Raw genomic sequence first — 19874 nt, 5'->3', positions numbered from 1 at the left:
TGAACCTGATTTAGAACCTAAGAAGTTTTAGCATCAGTTTGAACTGATTGAGTCACATAATTCCTAGTGTTGTTATGTGATTCCTCAGCCAGTGTCTGGTTCACCAGTGTCAGGAGCTCACAGCAAGAGTGAGTAATGAAGGAATCAGGAGTTCCTGAAATGGGACCTGATACCATTATCACGCATTTGTGTATGTGTTTGAGTTTTTCTACAACTTAGAAGAGACAGTAAGGAATATGGGAAAAAATGTGGCGACATATTTCAAAGTAAACCCACCACTTGAGAATTCTCTTTGTATCGAAAAGCCAGCTGGTAAGCTGCAAATACCAAAGGTGGCAGTGTGAAGCGAATCCGTTGATTTCCACCAGCTCCAAAATGTTTTCTTGCTGTATTCAAAATCTGACAAAGAAAAAAAATTAAAAGTATTTTTTCCACACTAGGATCAGTTGTTTACAAAATTATATAGGAGCTCTCTAATCCTTACTGTAACCATTTTGTGACATACCAGTCTTTTTAGAGGCACACTCTTCTACATTAACCACCCTAAAAACACTAACCCATTTGATATATGTGTAAGCTGGAAGCTTACACAAGCTGTATAACTAGCTTAGGTAACTAGCCAAGAGCAAATGTTATGTTATTCTCATACACGTGTACAACCTAACCTTTGTTAATAAAGAATGCAGGCTAATGAAGCAAACCAAACTTACATGGAAAGTAGATTCTAGTACTCTCTACTCTGTACTGCTGCTGTGTAACAATCTGTTGAAACATTCCATTCTGGAGGGAAGGTCCTAAGATTCAGGAAGTAAACAATCGTACAAGTCCCAGATAGCTGGACTTGTAAGACTAACAAGGGCCCCTCCCCAAGGTTGTGGAAGCAGCAAATCGTGCTGGTGGAGGAGCTTCGCCAACGTGCAAGCCGCCTCTATACACAGTGCTCAAAGACTGTAGCTTTGATGAGCTGTCATCAGCACTGGAGCGGGACTTTCAGTTACGCCACTGCCATTGAGACAGCCCTGCTGCTGTGAGTGACCCCACCTTCCCACTGCCCATACGCCTGTAAGTAATCCCAATAAACTAACTGGTTGGCCAAATTGGACACTGGTGGAATCATTATTTGGGTCTGCCATCTGCTCCCTACAGGACTGAACAGATGTCTGTGTTGTGTCTCTCGGGGCGGAAGTGTCACACAGCAGTTTTCCTCCTCTTAGCCCAATTTCCACTTGAAAAATGAGGTAGTATAGTCCTGTAACTGTTGAAAGATTAAATGACACATAGTTTCAATTGTATCATCAATACCTGCACAAGGTTATGTGCCCAGAAAATACTGGCCACTATAGAAATAAAACAGCTGAGGGGTGTGTAGGGTGTGTCTGTGCGTTTGTATGTGCATTACCAGCAGTAGAATCACTCCCAAAAGACAAGACCCTAAACTGGCTCATAGCTCCAGGAAGTCAGCTATCTGGAGACTGCAGAAGCAAAGCAGCTGCCTTGACACCCTGTAGTTGCAGAAACCTACAGCCTCAAACAACAGGTTATCTAAGGAAAACACCTAACTTGCCCATTCTGTCTTCCCTATCCTTAGTTTCAAAATTCCCAGCTTAAGGCATGTAATCTGCCTTCTCTTGAACTCTGATCACTGAGTGACTATGCCCTATGCCCCATTAAATGGTCAAAATTAGAAAAACCACCTTTCTGGCATTAAATAAAGCCTGCTCTACCTGTTGGAGTTGTTTACATTCTGACTTTTTAGTTATCACGATAAACTTAATTCTTATTTATCTTTACATATAGGTCAACCTCTCTGAGCCCATTTTTTATTAAGTACAATACCAATATTCTCAAACACATAAATGCACACACTAAAGAAGACAACCAAAGAATCCATGAGATAAACATCTAAATATGTAAAACACAATATACTTGGGTCTTTCTTTGATATGGAAGCACACAAGCATAAAACAATCAGCTATAAATCCTATCACATGAGGTAGCAACAGAAAATGAAAGCAATCTCTCTCTCTCTCTCTCTCTCTCACACACACACACACACACACACACATGGGAAGGGGAAACACTTAAAATACCTCAGTATTCACACACTGTACTGAACACACAGTGCTCAGAGTGTAACATGGTGCTTAGAACAGCTCTCCCTAGGCCAAATTAAAGACTACTAACAGAAATCACCCTCTCACTTCATAATCATTCACTAGCAGATGACAGCACATCTACTTAGGCCACATTTAAATCTTCGTTTCATAAAGATTAACTGAGGACTATGACAAAAGAAAAAGCTTCATCTGATTATTAAGAAATAATATTACGGAAAAAGCATATTAAATTTTAAAGCGATTCATACTTTTTCATCTGTCAAATAAATCTTCATATCAGATTTTATGAGTTTCATGAAGTTTATTATGATAAGCAACTAGACATTCTAAAAGCAACACACTGTTGAAAAGAAACAGAACACAGAATAATTACAGAATATCCAGAAAAGACAGAAAACTTTTCTGCAATTCTCAGGTTTTCAAAAGAAGCCGGAATACCTGGCTTGTTCTTCACAGGCTCCAACAGTTTAGTTTACTCATTTATATAAAAATAAAATCCCACTTAGGCATGGGGTAACTAAAATCCCTACACTCAGGATGCTAAGGCAGAAGCATCCTGCCTTATTTGGAGGTCAACTTGGCTACATTGAGATGTAACTAAAACTAAGTAAGTAATTTTCTTTTTAACTCCATGGAGGCCATGAACTTTAATCCAGTAACAAGTTTAACACCTTGAACTGAGACCAAAGAGGAGTACTAAAGCATTTTAAAGACTTCTTGGCTCACTCTGGGTGACGAAAGGTTATAGTAAGAGATAACTCATACCAAGTACTGCTGATCAGGATCATCAGACCGTAGAAGATGAATGAATCGGCCAACAAGACTCTGCTCATCAGCAAAATCTTCTGGATCAGGATCTTCCACTGGTTGATCTGGCTGATCCTGAATCAACGTGGACACCAAATTCATTATGGCATCTACCTGCAGCAAGGGAAATAGAAAATGTTAGTGTGAAGCCATCAACAAAGAATGTAACAGTTTCTAACTGCATACTATGAAATAGTACTGACAAAAAAATTCAGCTGTGACCCTTTAAGCTACAGTAACAACTAGTTTGACAAGATTAGCAATGTTACCAAATAACCAAGAGCTTTCTATTTGGACTTAAGGTTTGTTCCAGAGTAGAATCCATGCCTGGTACTGTAAACCTGGCAAAGAACCAAAGCATTAAGAAGAGGCCCTAGGAAGACCTATTATTATTTTGCTAAGTGGATGTATATCAAACTGCCTTCCAAATGCTTATGCATACATCAATTATTATATAGCATTTACTCCCTCATTAAGTACATTTCTTTTTGCCGTGGTTAACAGTTAATATAGGGAAGAAGCTAAATGACTATAGAGTGTTAAACACTAAACAAGACATCTATATCACAGCTCCTCCGTCACAGGGCTCAGAAAACATTGAAGAAGGTACAAAAAGCCTGTAAGAACCAGAGGTCAAGGAAAGACTGTTCAAAACAGCATCTTCTCACAGTAGCTGTGATTGCCTGCACAGGATCAAGCTAGTCAGCATTCATCATGCATAGGAAGGAGGAGAGTCACTTTCTCTGCGGTACGGTCACTGGTAGGTTGCTCATATTCCAGCAGATAACCCAACACCCATGTACACAGAGACAGCAAGAGTTGAACTTAGTAAGGACATAAAATTGGGAGGAAGTATAGGGGTTGTTCCAGAGGCATTGAAAAGAAAAATCAATGTATACATTTATGGACAAAATTCCAAAAAGAGATATGCTAAATGCTAATCAACTGTGTTTATTCTCCTTTTGAAGAAATCAGAGAGTTTAATAATTCCAAGTACATCTCCAATCATTTAACTTCTTATGGTTTTTATTATTGCATTGCCTCCCCCATTTAGTTTCTAAGGCTCAATATCTAAAACCTTAACAACCACATCCCCCATTTCCCTAAAACATCAAGTCTGTATTCTTACCTGGTCCTGAGAGACGATTTCTGTGTTATAATCCAGAACATTACTGAGCACATAACAGCTCATGCTCTTTCTGGACTCATAGTCGAAGTACTCAAAGAGTGGGTGGAAATGTTTTAGTTTTAAGACTGTTAAGATATTGTTGTAAGTATCAACAGGTATCTTCAAAAGTCTGGTAAGCTCCTTTGAAACTGCACTACTGGTAGCAATACTACAAAGAGAAAACAGCAACCCTTCCATGAGTAATACTGATTTTGTATACAGACACATAGCACTTGTTTCAAATATTTTTTGAAAAATGTCTTCATTTAGTCAGGCGGTGGAGGTGCACACCTTTAATCCCAGCACTCCAGAGACAGAGGCAAGCAGATTTGAGTTTGAGGTCAGTCTGTAATACAATGTGAGTTTCAGGACAGTCAGGTCTGTTACACAGAGAAATCCTGCCTCAAAAAAACGAAAGAAACAAAAACTTCATTTACACATTAAAAGAAAATAGGCCAAGTGAATTGAGAAGATGAGCAATACATTCAATCTCTTCTATTTCAAAATGACCTCTTCTCAAGATAAATACAGGCAGGATTTGTGGCCCACTCCTGTGAACTCTAGTATTCAGAAGAATAATGGAAGTTCTAAGCTAGCCTGGACTATACAGTAAGATTCCATCTTAAAACAAAACAAAACAAAAAACACCAAACAAATCAAAAAGAGGATAAAGATGCCTATTTAAACATTTATACTTCTTTATCTACTAGAGTTCTATTGATAACAGTTTCCAATTCATGAACAAGAGTAGGTATAAGGACAGTTAAGGTTAACTGTCTACAATTTGGTGTTTCTCAAAAAATTTTCTTTTTTTTCCCCAAGACAGGGTCCCTCTGTGTAACAATCCTGGCTGTCCTAGAACTCACTTTGTAGACCAGGCTGGCCTCGAACTCAGTGAGATCCACCTGCCTCTGCCTCCCAAGTACTGGAATTAAAGGCATGTGCCACCACCACCTGGCTCAGAAAATTGTTTTAAGTGATACTGTGGATTCTTCAGATAACCAACAAGTATTATAAATTCATGAGCAAAGAGAGAGAAAAATGCACACAAAAACCATCCGGAAGAAAGATGTATATGTGGTGACTATGGGAGAACAAGTTGAATTTAAGGTAGGATCTTACAGAGGAGCACTGGAGGCCGGAACACGTTTTAACATTTATAAGACCTTTAGTTATTTTATTTCCAGTTATTTTATTAATTTTGACTTTAAAGCTCATTTTCTGTGGGTAGTAGGAATAAACACATAATTTCACTTTCTCTCATACTTATTGTTAAAGATCTGTACTGTTTCTCTGTTCACAAGAATATGGGAATAACTAAAAGACAAAATATAATAAAGGGGGGTAAAGTGAAAAGAAATTTTCCTAATGTTGAACCAATGAGTGGGACAAACAGTACCTCAAAGTTACAACTAACTCAGAGGAAAGAAGGAACTCTAACAAGGGTCTCAGGAGACAACTGCTGGGGAAAAGGTAACAGCATCAAAATTGCCCAAAGTGGCCCCTGTAGGGCACCACAGGTCTAGGTCAGTATGACTGAGGAAGTATACAGTAGTAAACATTATTCTTTCTCTAATAATCTCAAAACCAAAGCTCAAATAAGAGACCCAGCACTCGGGAGGCGGAGGCAGATGGATCTCTGTGAGTTCGAGGCCAGCCTGGTCTACAAGAGCTAGTTCCAGGACGGGAACCAAAAAAGCTACGGAGAAACCCTGTCTCGGAAAAAAAAAAAAAAGAGAGAGAAATATTTAAATCAATTTGTTACACTCCAAATAAATTCTTACGTCACTAATTTTTTAGCCTAAATTTACACATGCCCTTGTTTTTCACTTTTTTCTTTTGGGATGGGGAAAAATACTGTTTGATGCTCTTTTCCCTACTAGTTTAAAAACTAGCTCATTCCTGAGGCTGAAGAGATAGCTCAATAGGTAAGAACACTGATTGTTCTTAAAGAAGACCCTGGTTCAGTTCCCAATATCCACATGACAGCTCACAACTGTCTGAACTTCAGTTTCACGGGTATCCAATCCCCTCCTTCTGGCCTCTGCAGGTACCAGATACACACATGGTATATACACTCTCTTAGGCAAAACATTTATACACATAGAATAAAACAGTAAAGACAAAACAAGATAAAAACTAGTTCATTCATATATAGGAGGATCTGAATTGGAGACACTGAACTCGGAAGACTGCCTACAGACCATAGGGGCCACGGGCCACTACTTCACTACAGTACACAACCACGTAAGCAGCTAGCAAAACTTCCTACCCTGTTTAGCACCACACAAGACAATCTCTGCACAAACATCAAACAAGACAAATGCTAATATTTCAAAGAACAACTGAGAAAGAAAAACAAATCCAAATCAAAAATAATGCCAAGAATTTTTTCAGAGTTGTAATGTTGGAGTAGACAAAATGGCTCAGCAGGTAAAGGCACTTGCCCCAAGCCTAGCAACCCAAGTTCTACCTGTAGATCCCACCTGGAAGAAGAGAGAAACAACTGCAGCAAGTTCTTCTCTGACCTCCATCCACGGTGTGTACTTTATACCCGTCCCCCGCAACAAATTAAATGTAGTTTAACTTTGACTTACTGTTCAAGGTTAAGCTTATTGAATATCTCCACTGTTGTTTCTAGAACTTTATCAACATAATCCACACGATCAGGGTAACATTTCATAGCAAGGTTAATGAGAGAGACTTGTAAAGATACAACATCCTCTGATGGCATGTCTTGTCTGGACTGCAATGTTTAGAAATCATACAATTTATTTTAAATGATTACAAATGGATATACCAATAGAGAAGTTTCAAAATTGAGAATTTAAATGTTACACAAACCTGTATTACTGTAGCCACCTGTTGTGAAAATATGTCAAAAAGTTTAATCTCAGCTGGAATTCCAGGACCATCTTCACGATGAGCAAATAAAGCTAATCTAAAAGAACAAAAAGAAAACAAACAAAAAACCCAACATTTATTTTAAAAGATACAGGGATCAGAGCAGTAGGATTATTTTTTTCTTTATTGCTTTTATTTTCTGAGTCTATTTCTCTTAAAACATTTATAAGAATGGTTTTTAAAACAAGAGCTACAGCCGGGCAGTGGTGGCGCACACCTTTAATCCCAGCACTTGGGAGGCAGAGGCAGGTGAATCTCTGTGAGTTCAAGACCAGCCTGGTCTACAAGAGCTAGTTCTAGGACAGGCTCCAAAGCCACAGAGAAACCCTGTCTCGAAAAACCAAAAAAAAATAAATAAATAAAATAAGAGCTACAATGTATGAATCATCTTTTTCAATTCCTTCTTAACTGAAGTTTTGTTAATGATGCCTTATTCTATTCGCAGTCTTATGTTTATTTACTTATCTACTTTATGTAGTACAGCCTGGCCTACAATTCATGGGTACTCCTGCCTCTGCTTCCTGAGTGCTAGGGTTACAAGCATGTGCTACCACAACACAGATTAAATAAAGGATCTTTAGGAGGTATAGAGATGGCTCAGTGTTAACTATTCTTGGGTTTCTGGTTTTTTGTTTTGTTTTGTTTTTTGGGTTTGGTTTGGTTTGGTTTTGGTTTTTCAAGACAGGGTTTCTCTGTGTAACAGTCCTGGAACAAGCTTTGTAGACCAGGTTGGCCTTGAACTCAGTGAGATCTGCCTGCTTCTGCCTCCTGGGTGCTGGGAGTAAAGGTGTGCACCACTGCCCAGCTTAACTATTCTTGTAGAGAATAAAAGTTCAGTTCCCAGCACCTACATGGAACTACTAGATATAATAAAGTTAACTTTCATTACTTACATCATAAGCTATTCAAAATTTTATCTATTACATTATCTGTCAGGTTAGAATTGCATCTACGTTTTGTTATGCAGAAAGAAACTGATTAGGATTGCTAAATGACATTACTCCTACACAGGTAAATATGGTTAACCAGCTTTAAGAGTGGGCCTAGTGTTGGGTGGTAGTGGCGGTACACGTCTTTAATACTAGCACTTGAGAGGCAAAGACAGGCGGATCTCTGTGAGTTCAAGGCCAGCTTGGTCTACAGAGCGAGTTCCAGGAAAGCTCCAATGCTACAGAGAAACCCTGTCTTGAACACCCCCCTCTCCCCCCCAAAAAAGGGTGGCCCCAGCAAGCATGCAACATATGCTGTTCAGCATAATCTGGTGACCTCTGCTATATTAAGTCTTCTACTGCAATTAGACAGTTTTAAAACAACAAAAAATGAAAATATTTGCTGAAATAAATCTTTGGTGCTATTTCTGGTTTCATATGTCCACAAGCAGAGTCAATTATGTGTAATTTATCATGTGGCAGGGCCAACAAGCATTCATTGCCGACATTATCAAAAGCCAAGTTATATACACACACACTTTAAAAACAGATTTTATTTTAAAATCTGGGTACAGGTGTATCTGTGGGTGAACGTGTACTTATAAATACCAGTGTCTATGGAATCCAAAAGGAAATCAGGTGCCCTAGAACTGGAGTCACAGGCAATTCTGAGCCACCCAGTGTGGGTGCTGGGAACTAAACTCAGGTCATCTTTGAGAGTAATATGTGTTCTTAACTGCTGATCTGTCACCAATTTATATTTATATATGTGTGTGTGTGTGTATACCAATTTATATATATTGGTCTTAGATTTATATATATAATAAAATCAATTAAGACCAATAGCTAAAATATTTAAAGGGGATTTACTAAAACTGTGATAGCAGACTGATTACTTAAGCATTCTTAATCATTTACATGTTGCTACTTTAAAAACTAAATCAAGTAAGATACCACTGAAAGATAATTTATATAATTGTGAGAAATTTTGTTCTTCAATAGACTTTGGAGTCATAAGATTCAAGGAAAGGTCTGTACAATAATGTCTCCCTATCAGTTAAAAGGATTAACGATACTCAGTGTAAACTAGGTGTGATGGCTCATGTCTAATCCCAGCACTTGAATTAAGACAACAGAATCAGAAATTCAAGGTCATCCTCAAGTACATAGTAAGTTTGAGGCAGACTGGACTACAACAAAAACTTAAAAAATTAGCATCTCCATACACCTTCAAATCTTCATACCTAAGCCACCTTAGATATTAAAAGCTAAATAATTTGTAGCAAAATCACATTAAAATCAATAATAAAAGGCATAGCAAAAACAAATAATTCATGAAAATGTTGTAAACTCTTTTACCTTCAGTGCTAACAGTCTTACCTGTCTATCAAAGCAATGATTATGTTCTTCACATTGACATTTTGATGTAACTCAGCACACGCTCTAAGAAAAGGATTCAAAGTTTGGAGATGAAACTCATCCGGAAAAACCTAAAAATCAGATAATGACCAATCAAAACAGGAAAAAAATACTTCACAAAATATTCTGATCTTATGAATGGAATATAAAGTCATTATTTATGGAAAAATTTTAGATAATTAAAATCAAAACCACAAATATTCTACTATCAGTATACAACTAAAATTAAATCCAATGAGACCTAGAAAACTCAAGATTATTTTCCTACATTTCTGAGAAACAAAACAAATTGTTAGTACAAAGATCAAGTTTAAAAATGGAAATTTCTGAAGGAAATTTTTTATTCAGGAAAAGTTCTTCTTCTAGTTTTCTGAGACACGGTCTGGGCACATCGTCAAGCTGACCTTGAATGCAAGGCTCTATCTCTGTAAGCAGCTAGCACTACATGTGGCCTCTACGTGGGCCTAGGATTTTTTTTCTCCCCCAATGAAAAATTAATAAAAATCCTTTTAAGAAATGTTCTTACTTACCTGAATAATACATTCCATGAGATATTCTTGAGCCAAAGCATCTCTACAATTCACAACTTGCTCCAAAATGCCTGTTAAAACAATCTGAAAATAGCAAAGAAAAAACAAACTAAAAAATCCATGTAAGTTAAAAATCATTTTGAAAATCCCAAACTAAAAAAAAAAAAAACCAAAAAAATACCAAAAAAACACCGTAAACTAAAAAACAATTTGAAAATCCCAAACTACTCTTTTTTTTTTTTTTTTTTTTTTGGTTTTTCGAGACAGGGTTTCTCTGTGGTTGTGGAGCCTGTCCTGGAACTAGCTCTTGTAGACCAGGCTGGTCTCGAACTCACAGAGATCCGCCTGCCTCTGCCTCCCGAGTGCTGGGATTAAAGGCGTGCGCCACCACCGCCCGGCCCAAACTACTCTTCTAGTAACATGCTGAAGTTAAAAATTATATTTTATATTGCTCTCATCCACACTTCATGCTCAACTTTAAAAATTAGCTTACTTTTAAATATAAGAAGTTGGTTATATAAAAAAGTAAGTTTTTTAATAGTCTGTGTTTTTTGTGTGTGTCCTAACAAGTCTTCAAGATTGTATGTAAATAAGTCTCTGATCAACTTTTCTAGAGTTTCTACACAGTGTGAGCAATGGCCCAAGTCTTAAAAGTTCCTTTGTTTATACATAAAGTGGATATCCAATTGTTCCAGAGTCATTTACTAAGGCAGTTTGCTTGGGCAGGCATCGCAGCGTATGACTTTAATCCCAACTCTCGGGAGGCAGATCTCTGTTAGTTTGAAGTCATCCTGGTCTACACAGTAAGCTCCAGGATAGCCAGGACACAGAGAGACCAACCCTGCCTGAATGAATGAACGAACGAATGAACGAACGAATAAATAGGTTGCTGCTTAACCTTCATAAAAATTAACTGGAGTGCAGGGCTAAATATGTTACTCAGCTGGCAGAGTGAATCTCTAGCATGCATAGATCCCTGGATTTGATAATAGTACCATAGAGACCAGATGGGATGGTAATCCCAAAACTCAAGTACAATTAGGAAGAACAGAAGTTCAAAACCATCCTTGACTACATAGTGAGCTAGAAGATAGCGTGAACTATTTAAGATTGTCAGGAGACAGGGAGAGGGAAAAGAGGTAAATATGTGAGATCTATAATGAACTATCTAATCCACAGATTGGCAAATCTAACTCCCTGCCTACATTTAGGGGAATTTTTATTGTATTTGGGAGAGTATGGGTCCAAACCCAGACCCTTAAGTATGTGGTAATAGCCATACCACTGAGCTATCTCTAAAATTTCAATGGGAACAAGCTCTGCCCTACTCATCTTCTTAATGTTTTGGCTGCTTTTGGCCTATTGCCATCTAGTTTACTAGTTATAACTTAATAACTTTCAAAGCTCAAAAATACTTACCATCTAGTCTTTTATAGGAAAAGTTCTCTGGGAACTGTTAAAGCCATTGGCTGCTCTTCTAGAGAACCTGGGTTCAATTCCCAGCACCCACATGGTGGCTCACTACCATCTGTAACTCCAGTCCTAGGGAATATGACATCCTCTTTTGGCCTCCTTGGGCACAGGAACACATATGGCAGGCACATAGACACGTATGCGGGGGGGAACTATACACAATTGTTTAAAAAGTTTGCTGATCCCCACTTTAATTCCTCTTCAATGCCTTGTGCCTGTCCTTTCTGTCGCCTTCCCTTCATGCACCTCTCCACTGGTGTGTGTCAATACCACAAACCACCTCCACGCTTCAGTGAAAGCGCATTCAGGTCCTACACTCTTCGTAGGACCTAAATGTCCCACTCTTTCTACAAGTTCTCTGCTCTTTCTCGTGTATTTTACGACCAGTTTGCTGACTTTTAAAATAAGTGATCAGAGAGGTAGATATGACTGAGATTGCACTAAATCTATAGTTGGATTTAAAAAAAAACTGCTACCTTCACAATACTGAGTTTCTAGCCCATAAATATGCCAGTACTTTTAACTAGGTCTTTTTAAGTGAAAAACAGTTAAAAAATATTTTTTCAATTTAACATTTAAATATATATTTAAGGTAAGATTTCTGTTTATATTGCACAATGTAAAAAAGGTGGCAACAAAAGAAGTAAGAACCTGTTTGTAGCGTTCCACATTTACACCTTCCAGCTGACTAAGCCGCACCAAATTTGTTCCCACTAAAATTCTCAGTTCTTGTCGCTCTCGTTCTCTTTTTTCTCTATCTCGGCTATGTCCTTGATGCTGCATCCGCACCCAGAGTTTGTTCATTTCTGCAAAGTTGAGCAGTACAAAATCCATGGAGTCACTGATATCACCAGTTGTCTCTTCACTGCCAAGGAAAAAATTTAAAAAATCTTTATATGTAACCGTATCAATTTACTATTCTTCCATTCTTTTCTACTTATGCTTCAAAAAGCCACTTTCAACTTAAATAACACTGGCTTAGTGTTAAGTTTCAAGAACAGATTCTAGCATAAAAAGTAAATAATACTAGGGGGAACACGCAACACATTTTAAGAGGGCAACTTTCCACAGCCACGTATTCTGAGCTTGTTGGACTTGGTCTTCAGCAACTCACTCACTAAAATACAAAACGGCGTGCTCAGTCTGGCAGCACATGTGCTAAAAGTGGAAGAGTAGAGGTTAGCATGGCCCCCGCAGTGACACGCAAACCTGTGACGTAGCACAAACAAGGCTTAACTTGGTGCTGGCAGCTTATATCACTCATTAGCTACTGCACTTCTTAGAAAGAACTCAAACATGAGTTGTGACACTGAAGAGGGGTCAGAACGCAGGGCACTACACTCCTAAACACGACTGCTTCCCAGCTCCCACCATTAAGAATTCAATTACAGCCAGGAGGTGGTGGCGCACGCCTTTAATCCCAGCACTTGGGAGGCAGAAGCAGAGGCATGTGGATCTCTGAGAGTTTGAGGCCAGCCTGGTCTACAGAGTTCTAGGACAACCAAGGCCACAAAGAAAAACTGTTGGGGGGAGGGAAGGAAGGAAGGAAGGAGGGAGGGAGGGAGGGAGGGAGGGAGGGAGGGAGGGAGGGAGGGAGGGAGGGAGGGAGGGAGGGGATTCAACTAAAGCTGAATCTTTTCATATGCAGAGAGAACTAATGTTCAACAAATTGGTTAAAAACATAAAAAATAAATAAATAAAACATAGAGACCCCAAAATTTGACATTTCAGGTATATTAATAACTGCCATTTTTATTATTGAATATTTTGGATTCAAATGAAATATAAGCTTTGTGAAGAAAGATACCATAATCTTATTTTTCTACATCTTCCAAGACAGGGAACTTCATTTTCAAATATTTTACTGAGTGCCTAATATTTAAAATTTAGAGTCAAATTATAATAAAGAAAAAATAGCAGCATCCTCTCTATGTACCACTAAACCCTTTCTGTATGGTTTTACTTCGCTGTCACACATTGCTGTATAATTGTCATTATTATTTAAAGTAAATGATCCTTGACATAATGGCGTAAGTCTGTAATATGGGTTTTTGGGAGGCAAAGACAGAGGATTACATATTCAAGGCAAGCATGAATTATACAGTGAGAATCTGTTTCAAAATAAAAAAGAATGAAGAGGGTGTGAGGTGGCTCAGAGGACAGAGGCATCTGTCACACAAGCCTGCTAGTCTGAATTTGGTTCCCAGAACCCACATTAAAGGTAGAAGGAAAGAACCAACTCCATAAAGTTACCCTCTGACTTCCATACACAGACCATGGACACATTCCCATACATCATCACATACACGATGTTTTAAAGGGACTGATGCACATACTAAAATCTACTGATTTATTTGTCTTAGAAATTTAAAAAATAGATAAAGTTTAAATAAAAGGAAATTATCGGTCCTTTAATCTAGGGACCCATCACATAAAAAGTTCACTACACCTAGCTTACTATCTGCCATTGCTGTGACAAAAAAGTGTGTCATGGGCCGGGCGATGGTGGAGCACGCCTTTAATCCCAGCACTCGGGAGGCAGAGGCAGGCGGATCTCTGTGAGTTCGAGACCAGCCTGGTCTACAGAGCTAGTTCCAGGACAGGCTCCAAAACCATAGAGAAACCCTGTCTCGAAAAACCAAAAAAAAAAAAAAAAAAAAAAAAAAAACCAAAGTGTAATGGATTTTAATAATAGAATACAGGCCACAAAAGAAACAGAGGTTTCCACACATTATTATGATTTTTCACTAATTAACACCATTAAAAGTCATAATTATGAGAAATATAATGTAATGGAAAAATGTTATAAACTAAGTTAGAGGCCTGTAACCACACCACTTGAGAGGCCAGCCTGGCCAACACAGTGAGTACCAGCCACTCAAGGCTACATAGCAAAATCCTGTCTCAAAACAAACTAAATATTAAATTTTAAAAAGCAAATTCCAATCCAAAGAATTTTTCCAAATACATATTTGAATATGAATACATTTTGCCTCAAACCATGCATACTGAATTAGTTCTATATCTCAATGAAAATCTAGACACAAAATGCTACATGAATTTGAATGGGAAAATTACTGACAATTTACATTCTTATTTCTGTTACTTTTCTATAATTTTTGGACATTTTATTATGGGAAAAAAAAACAACAGTACAACTAAAGCAAGATTACTTACTCTGTTGGCTCCCCTTCATCAGGTAAAATGTTCCTAGTACACTGAAGAAGATAATTTCGGAGAAACAAACCCCTCAGTGGATGCTGCACACCACGACACATTTCTACCAAGTCTTTCAAAATATCTTTCCTGGACTGAGGAAATGACTTGACATATACAACTCCAACTGTGATCAGAAGATAACTAGGAAATAAGTAAGAAAATACATTTGATTAGAGGCAGAATATGTGAAAACCTGATTGTGTCCAAACACACTACACACATATTAAATAAATATTGTTTACAGAGAGAAAATCATCTGACTTTAAATACAACACTAAAAAATATTAAAAAAAAAAATAGTATCACTGACTGATCCCCGTGTCAGACCCCTGCCCATGAAGAGTGTGATCAGAGATGCCTAGAGGATAACAGAAACTGAAGCTAGTATGTATCATCATTTCCCCATTCACACACATTTACTTTATTAGTCGAGGTGAAAAACCACAGTAACTAACACGACAGCTATAGCAGTACACTGTAATAAAAGATAACAAGTGAATGTTTCTCCTCTATCTTACAATGATGTGAGATGATACAAGACTACTCAATGAGAATAAAGTAAGGTGAGTGAAACCGAGGTAGCACTGGCTATAGTGCTAGTTCACAGTCCCAGGGAAACAATAAAAAGTTATAGCAAGCTGCTTAGAATGGTGCACAATTTTAAACCTAATTACTTCTAGGATTTTCCTATTTAATATTCTTAGACTATGGTAACCATGGTTGTTTGTGGGAACCACTACTGATTTTTTTTTCTTTTCTGATTCTCCCATACACACATCTGCTCTCTTTCACTATGTAGGCCCTAGTTGACTTGTTATGTAAACCAGGCTGCCCTTCAACTTATAGCAATGCCTCTGCCTCCAAGTGCTGGATTTACAGGTATATGCCTCTGTGTCTGTCTTTTTAATAAAGCCAGTATAAGCTAGTCATGGTGTCTCAAACCTGTATTCCCAGCATTTGATAAACAGAGCCAGAAGGTTCATGAATTCAGGGCAATGAGATGCTGTCAGAAAATAAGAGAGAGATTTCTAAAAAGAAAAAAAGATACTACTTAAGGCAAGAAATGCAAAGGTGAGTTTTCAACAATAACTATTCATCAGATGAGACTTCACTGGCTACTACACCACCCAACACAAAGCCTCAAAAGTATAGATATAAAAGACCTTCATTACTTACAGCCTTGGAATAATGTTTCCAGCATACTGTACAAGTTCATAGAGGTCTGCCACTTTTCTTCCTTTAGCAAACTCATCAGTCAGATAAACCTCCAAGTAGTGCAGTTCATCAGAAATAGCCATATCTTTTAATTGTGATTAAGGATTAAGAATAAAGGTAAATCAATAAAGAAAACAACTCTACAACCACTTGTTGGAATAATTAAAACTACTGGGCAGGGCTAATGATGTAGCTCAGCAGTGCCAGCACTTACCTCTCATGAGAAAGGCCTTGTGTTCAGTCTCCATCACCATCAAAACAAAATCAAATAAATGCACACACTTTCAGACTCCTGGCATAGAGGTACATGCCTATGATCCCAGCCACTCATGAGACTGCAGCTGCAGGATCATGCATTCAAAAGAAAACCCACTGGGAAGGTATTTTACACTTAGGCTTCCAATAATAATGAATGTTTAAAGGGAAGATAAAATTTCATTTGGCTTTTATTACTTTAAAAATAAAGATCTGCTGGTCTGTAGAGATGGTTCAGCTAACCGGCTACTCTTGCCGAGGATCTGGGTTCAACTCCCAGTACATACATGATGGCTCACAACCATCTCTAACTCCATTTCCAGGGAATCTAATGCCCTCTTCTGACAACCCTGAGGACCAGCATGCATGTGATGCACATACATACATACTGGCATAGTCATACACATAAAAATAAATTTGAAAAAAATTTCAAGCTGGTGTAGTAGCACACATCTGAATCCAGCACTTAGTCAGGAGGACAGTGAGTTCAAAGCCAGTCTGGCCTACACCATAATACACTGTCTCAAAAAAACTCTCAGCTACTTGGGAGGCTTAAGAGAAAGGATCAGCTAAACCCAAGAATCCAAGACCAGTCTCTTCATCTTAAAAAGGGGGCAGGAGGAGAGGCTGCCAGGCATTGTGGCATGCACCTGTAATCCCAGCACACAGCAGGCAGATGCAAGAGAATCACTGTGAGCTAAGAGGCCAAGCAAAGCTACACAGCAAGATCCCGCCTCTAAAATAACAACAAAATCAAAAAAAAAAAACAATTGCCACTTATTAGCCTCAATATTTTTTTCAAAAATTGAGATATAAGAGCAATCTAGTTAAAGAAAGTTAAGCATATGAGTACAGATTTAATTTAATTGGAAAACTGCTTGCCTAAAATTAGGGTCAATAGCCAACAATAGAAAAAAAACAAAGAAAGAAAGAAAGAAAAAAAAGGTGGGGTGGGAAGAGATTAATGTTTACAAAAAAAGGTTACTCTGAAAGCAGCTTTTCCTTTCTCACTTATATTATCTGCCTGCAGAAGGACTATTTTGTCTGAAAAATAAAAGAACAATTAACTCTAGAAATTTTTAACAAGAAAAAAATAAAAGCTAGATATGATAGTTCATACCTATAACTTAGGAGATTGAGGTAGGAGGACTGAGTTTAAGATTAGCCTGGGCTAGGAAATAAAGAAACCATTTTTAAAAAGAAGAGAAGGAGAAGACGCGGGAGCAGCAGCACTGGTTGCTCTTCCAGAGGACCTGGGTTTGAGTTCCAGTACCCACACAGTGGTTTACAAACATCTGTGACTCCAGTTCCAGGGAATCTGATGCCCTCTTCTGGCCTTTGCAGGCACTACTATGACTGTGGCACACGCTCATACATACATTACAGACAGACAGACAAAACATTCACACATATAAAGGAAATCAAATCTTAAAAAAAAATTAAACTATAGGGGATTCCTCCTTGGAGGCCTTCACACTCTCAAGGGTTCTTCTTTCACTTTTCCTTAATAAGTCTGTATTGGTTCTGCTTTAAAAAAAAAAAAAAAAATCCAGCAACAACAACAAGATTGGCCTTATCAAGAAATAAATATGGCTCAAATATTTATACTTCAAAACATTCAAAAGATACAAAGTTCATAGTAACTCTTTGGTGATAACATAGAAGTCCGGAGTTCTCCAAGCATATTAGAGGCATGTTTCAGAGCATCCATCAGCTTGTTTTTGTCCTACAAAATAGCAAGAGAAATAACGAGAATGCTTAGTTTAACTAAACATTTATCTTGGATCTATTTAATTAAAGATCTGTTACTGAGTTTTAAGAGTCTACAGCACTTATTTTAGACACATAAAAATCAACTTCACAAGTCTCTCCTTTCTTGGGGGCAGGGGTTAATTCCTCACCAGGGCCCCAAAGCTTGCAAGGCTTCCATAACTAAGACTGTATAGAGTAACTTCAAACTTCTCACCCTCCAGAGACTAGGGAACTAGTTCTAATAGTTCACACCTGACCTATAGTCAACAGAGTGGGCATGCTAAGTTTCCTCCCAAGGTAAGTTCCCTAACAATGGCTTTGTCACAGAACATTAGGCTCTTGGCAGTTTCTGTAAGTCTTTCTTTGTCATCTTTGAAGCTTTAAAACCATCATATGCCACCCCACTTCACTCACAGTTACAATTGACATCTGTGAGCTGTCTTGTATAACTTAAAGTACCTGTCCATATGGTTCAATTCTTTAAAACATTAACACAGAATATAAAGGACCTAAGCAGAGTGTTCCTATCTTTAGACTATAAAAACATATAAACAGGGATATGTGTAATTTCTGTTTTCATGTTTTAAGGGTCTCAAATATAAACAGAAGTGGCTTCAAGTTCTTGATCCTCTTCTGCCTCCAGAGATCAACCCCACATGTATCTTTAAGTATGGGTTTTAAGCTAGATCCTATAATAAAAGTACATATTCAAAAGTTCTCAGGATACTCAGGTGAAAACATATAATTGAATAATTCAAGCTGAGGCATTTAAATATAGTTATTCATGAAGTATCTACAGAAGACTCATTACATATCACGTCTTCCTCGGGTCTAAGGTGTACTGCTGTCTCTCTCACATCTTCATTCTTACCAGGCATCTTTTCATCTGGAATGACTGAACCTTCACAGCCTGGATGGCTTCATCCAAGAGTTTTTCCTGCTCATCCTGGGGTGACTGCTGTGTTGTAGGCTGAAATGAAGATTTTAAAAACACTTTCATTAGTGGCTCATAAGCACTTTGTCCTAGCCAAAAAAAAAAAAAAAAAAAAGTTATTTCTGTAATTCTAGTCATAGTCCTTTTCCAAAACTTTTACATAAGGTTCGTTTCAACTCCACAGCTCAAACTAATTTTCAACTGAACTGACTCAAAAATTCTGGCCTCAGCCTGGTGTGATGATGCATGACTTTAATCCCAGCACTTGGAAGGCAGAAGCAGGCACATCTCTGTGAGCTTGAGGCCAACCTAATCTATATAGTGAGTACCAGGACAGCAAGACCTACACAGTGAGACCTTGTCTCAAAATGACAGACAGACAGACAGACAGACAGACAGACAGACAGACAGACAGACAGACAGACAAAAAGTATCTGGCATCAAAAAAATTGTGGCGGTAGTTTATGGCTATGTTCTGTTAATATGCTCTAAACCCAATTGAAGCATAGCTGTACAGACAAGCTATTTCTTTTATGAAGCCTAGCATACTTCAAATTTTTAAGACCTTCTCTTTCCCTCTCCACTACTTTCATCTATATTTTAATCTACTTTTACACAAAGAAAAAAAGTTTATAAGAACACAGCAGCCTCTTCCCTATAACAAAAAACAAACAACTTGGAAATAAAATAGCTGGAATTGCTAATGACTTACAATAGAAAATAGTAAAGACAGTCTCCTCAAATACCTATTTCAAAATCACAGATAAACAGCAAAAAAACAAATCTACTCTTCCATGCCATCAGCAAAACTGCTTAAAAAATGAACTCATTCTCCCTGTCAAGCAGAATTAACTAATATTTCATATTAAATAACGCCATGTTTACATTATCACCACAGAATACCTAACAATGTAATTATATATAATCATATGTTTGAGATCCAATGTACACAATGTATGCTTCATAAATGTTCACTGACTGCACAGATTAACTGATTCTAGACCTTTCAGATCATATATCTGATTTAAACCAGATTAATAGATAGGCAGTAAAAATACACAATAGGCTATCATTAAGCCATAAAAAGTCTCTAGTATTGAAACATGCATATTATATCATATAAATAAACATAGGAAACATTACAGCAAATGA

At 37.7% G+C, this 19874-nt stretch overlaps 1 protein-coding gene across 2 annotated transcripts in view; it reads right to left on the bottom strand.

Moving 5' to 3' along the window:
• The window catches only part of Vps35 (VPS35 retromer complex component), a 30431-nt gene that overhangs the window by 6143 nt on the left and 4414 nt on the right, over positions 1-19874 (bottom strand). For both annotated transcript variants that reach the window (XM_057754202.1, XM_057754203.1), the window contains exons 2-13: positions 18660-18758; positions 17666-17762; positions 15743-15866; positions 14525-14707; positions 11999-12212; positions 9875-9958; positions 9306-9415; positions 6937-7033; positions 6690-6838; positions 4054-4261; positions 2883-3038; positions 277-399 (exon numbers count right to left, since the gene is read on the bottom strand). In XM_057754202.1, the coding sequence (XP_057610185.1) occupies positions 277-399; positions 2883-3038; positions 4054-4261; positions 6690-6838; positions 6937-7033; positions 9306-9415; positions 9875-9958; positions 11999-12212; positions 14525-14707; positions 15743-15866; positions 17666-17762; positions 18660-18758 (1644 nt within the window). The remainder of the gene's footprint in view (positions 1-276; positions 400-2882; positions 3039-4053; positions 4262-6689; positions 6839-6936; positions 7034-9305; positions 9416-9874; positions 9959-11998; positions 12213-14524; positions 14708-15742; positions 15867-17665; positions 17763-18659; positions 18759-19874) is intronic.

This window comes from Chionomys nivalis, chromosome 21, assembly GCF_950005125.1.
Source record: "Chionomys nivalis chromosome 21, mChiNiv1.1, whole genome shotgun sequence".
NCBI lineage: Eukaryota > Metazoa > Chordata > Mammalia > Rodentia > Cricetidae > Chionomys > Chionomys nivalis.
This window is presented reverse-complemented; position numbering and strand designations above follow the sequence as displayed.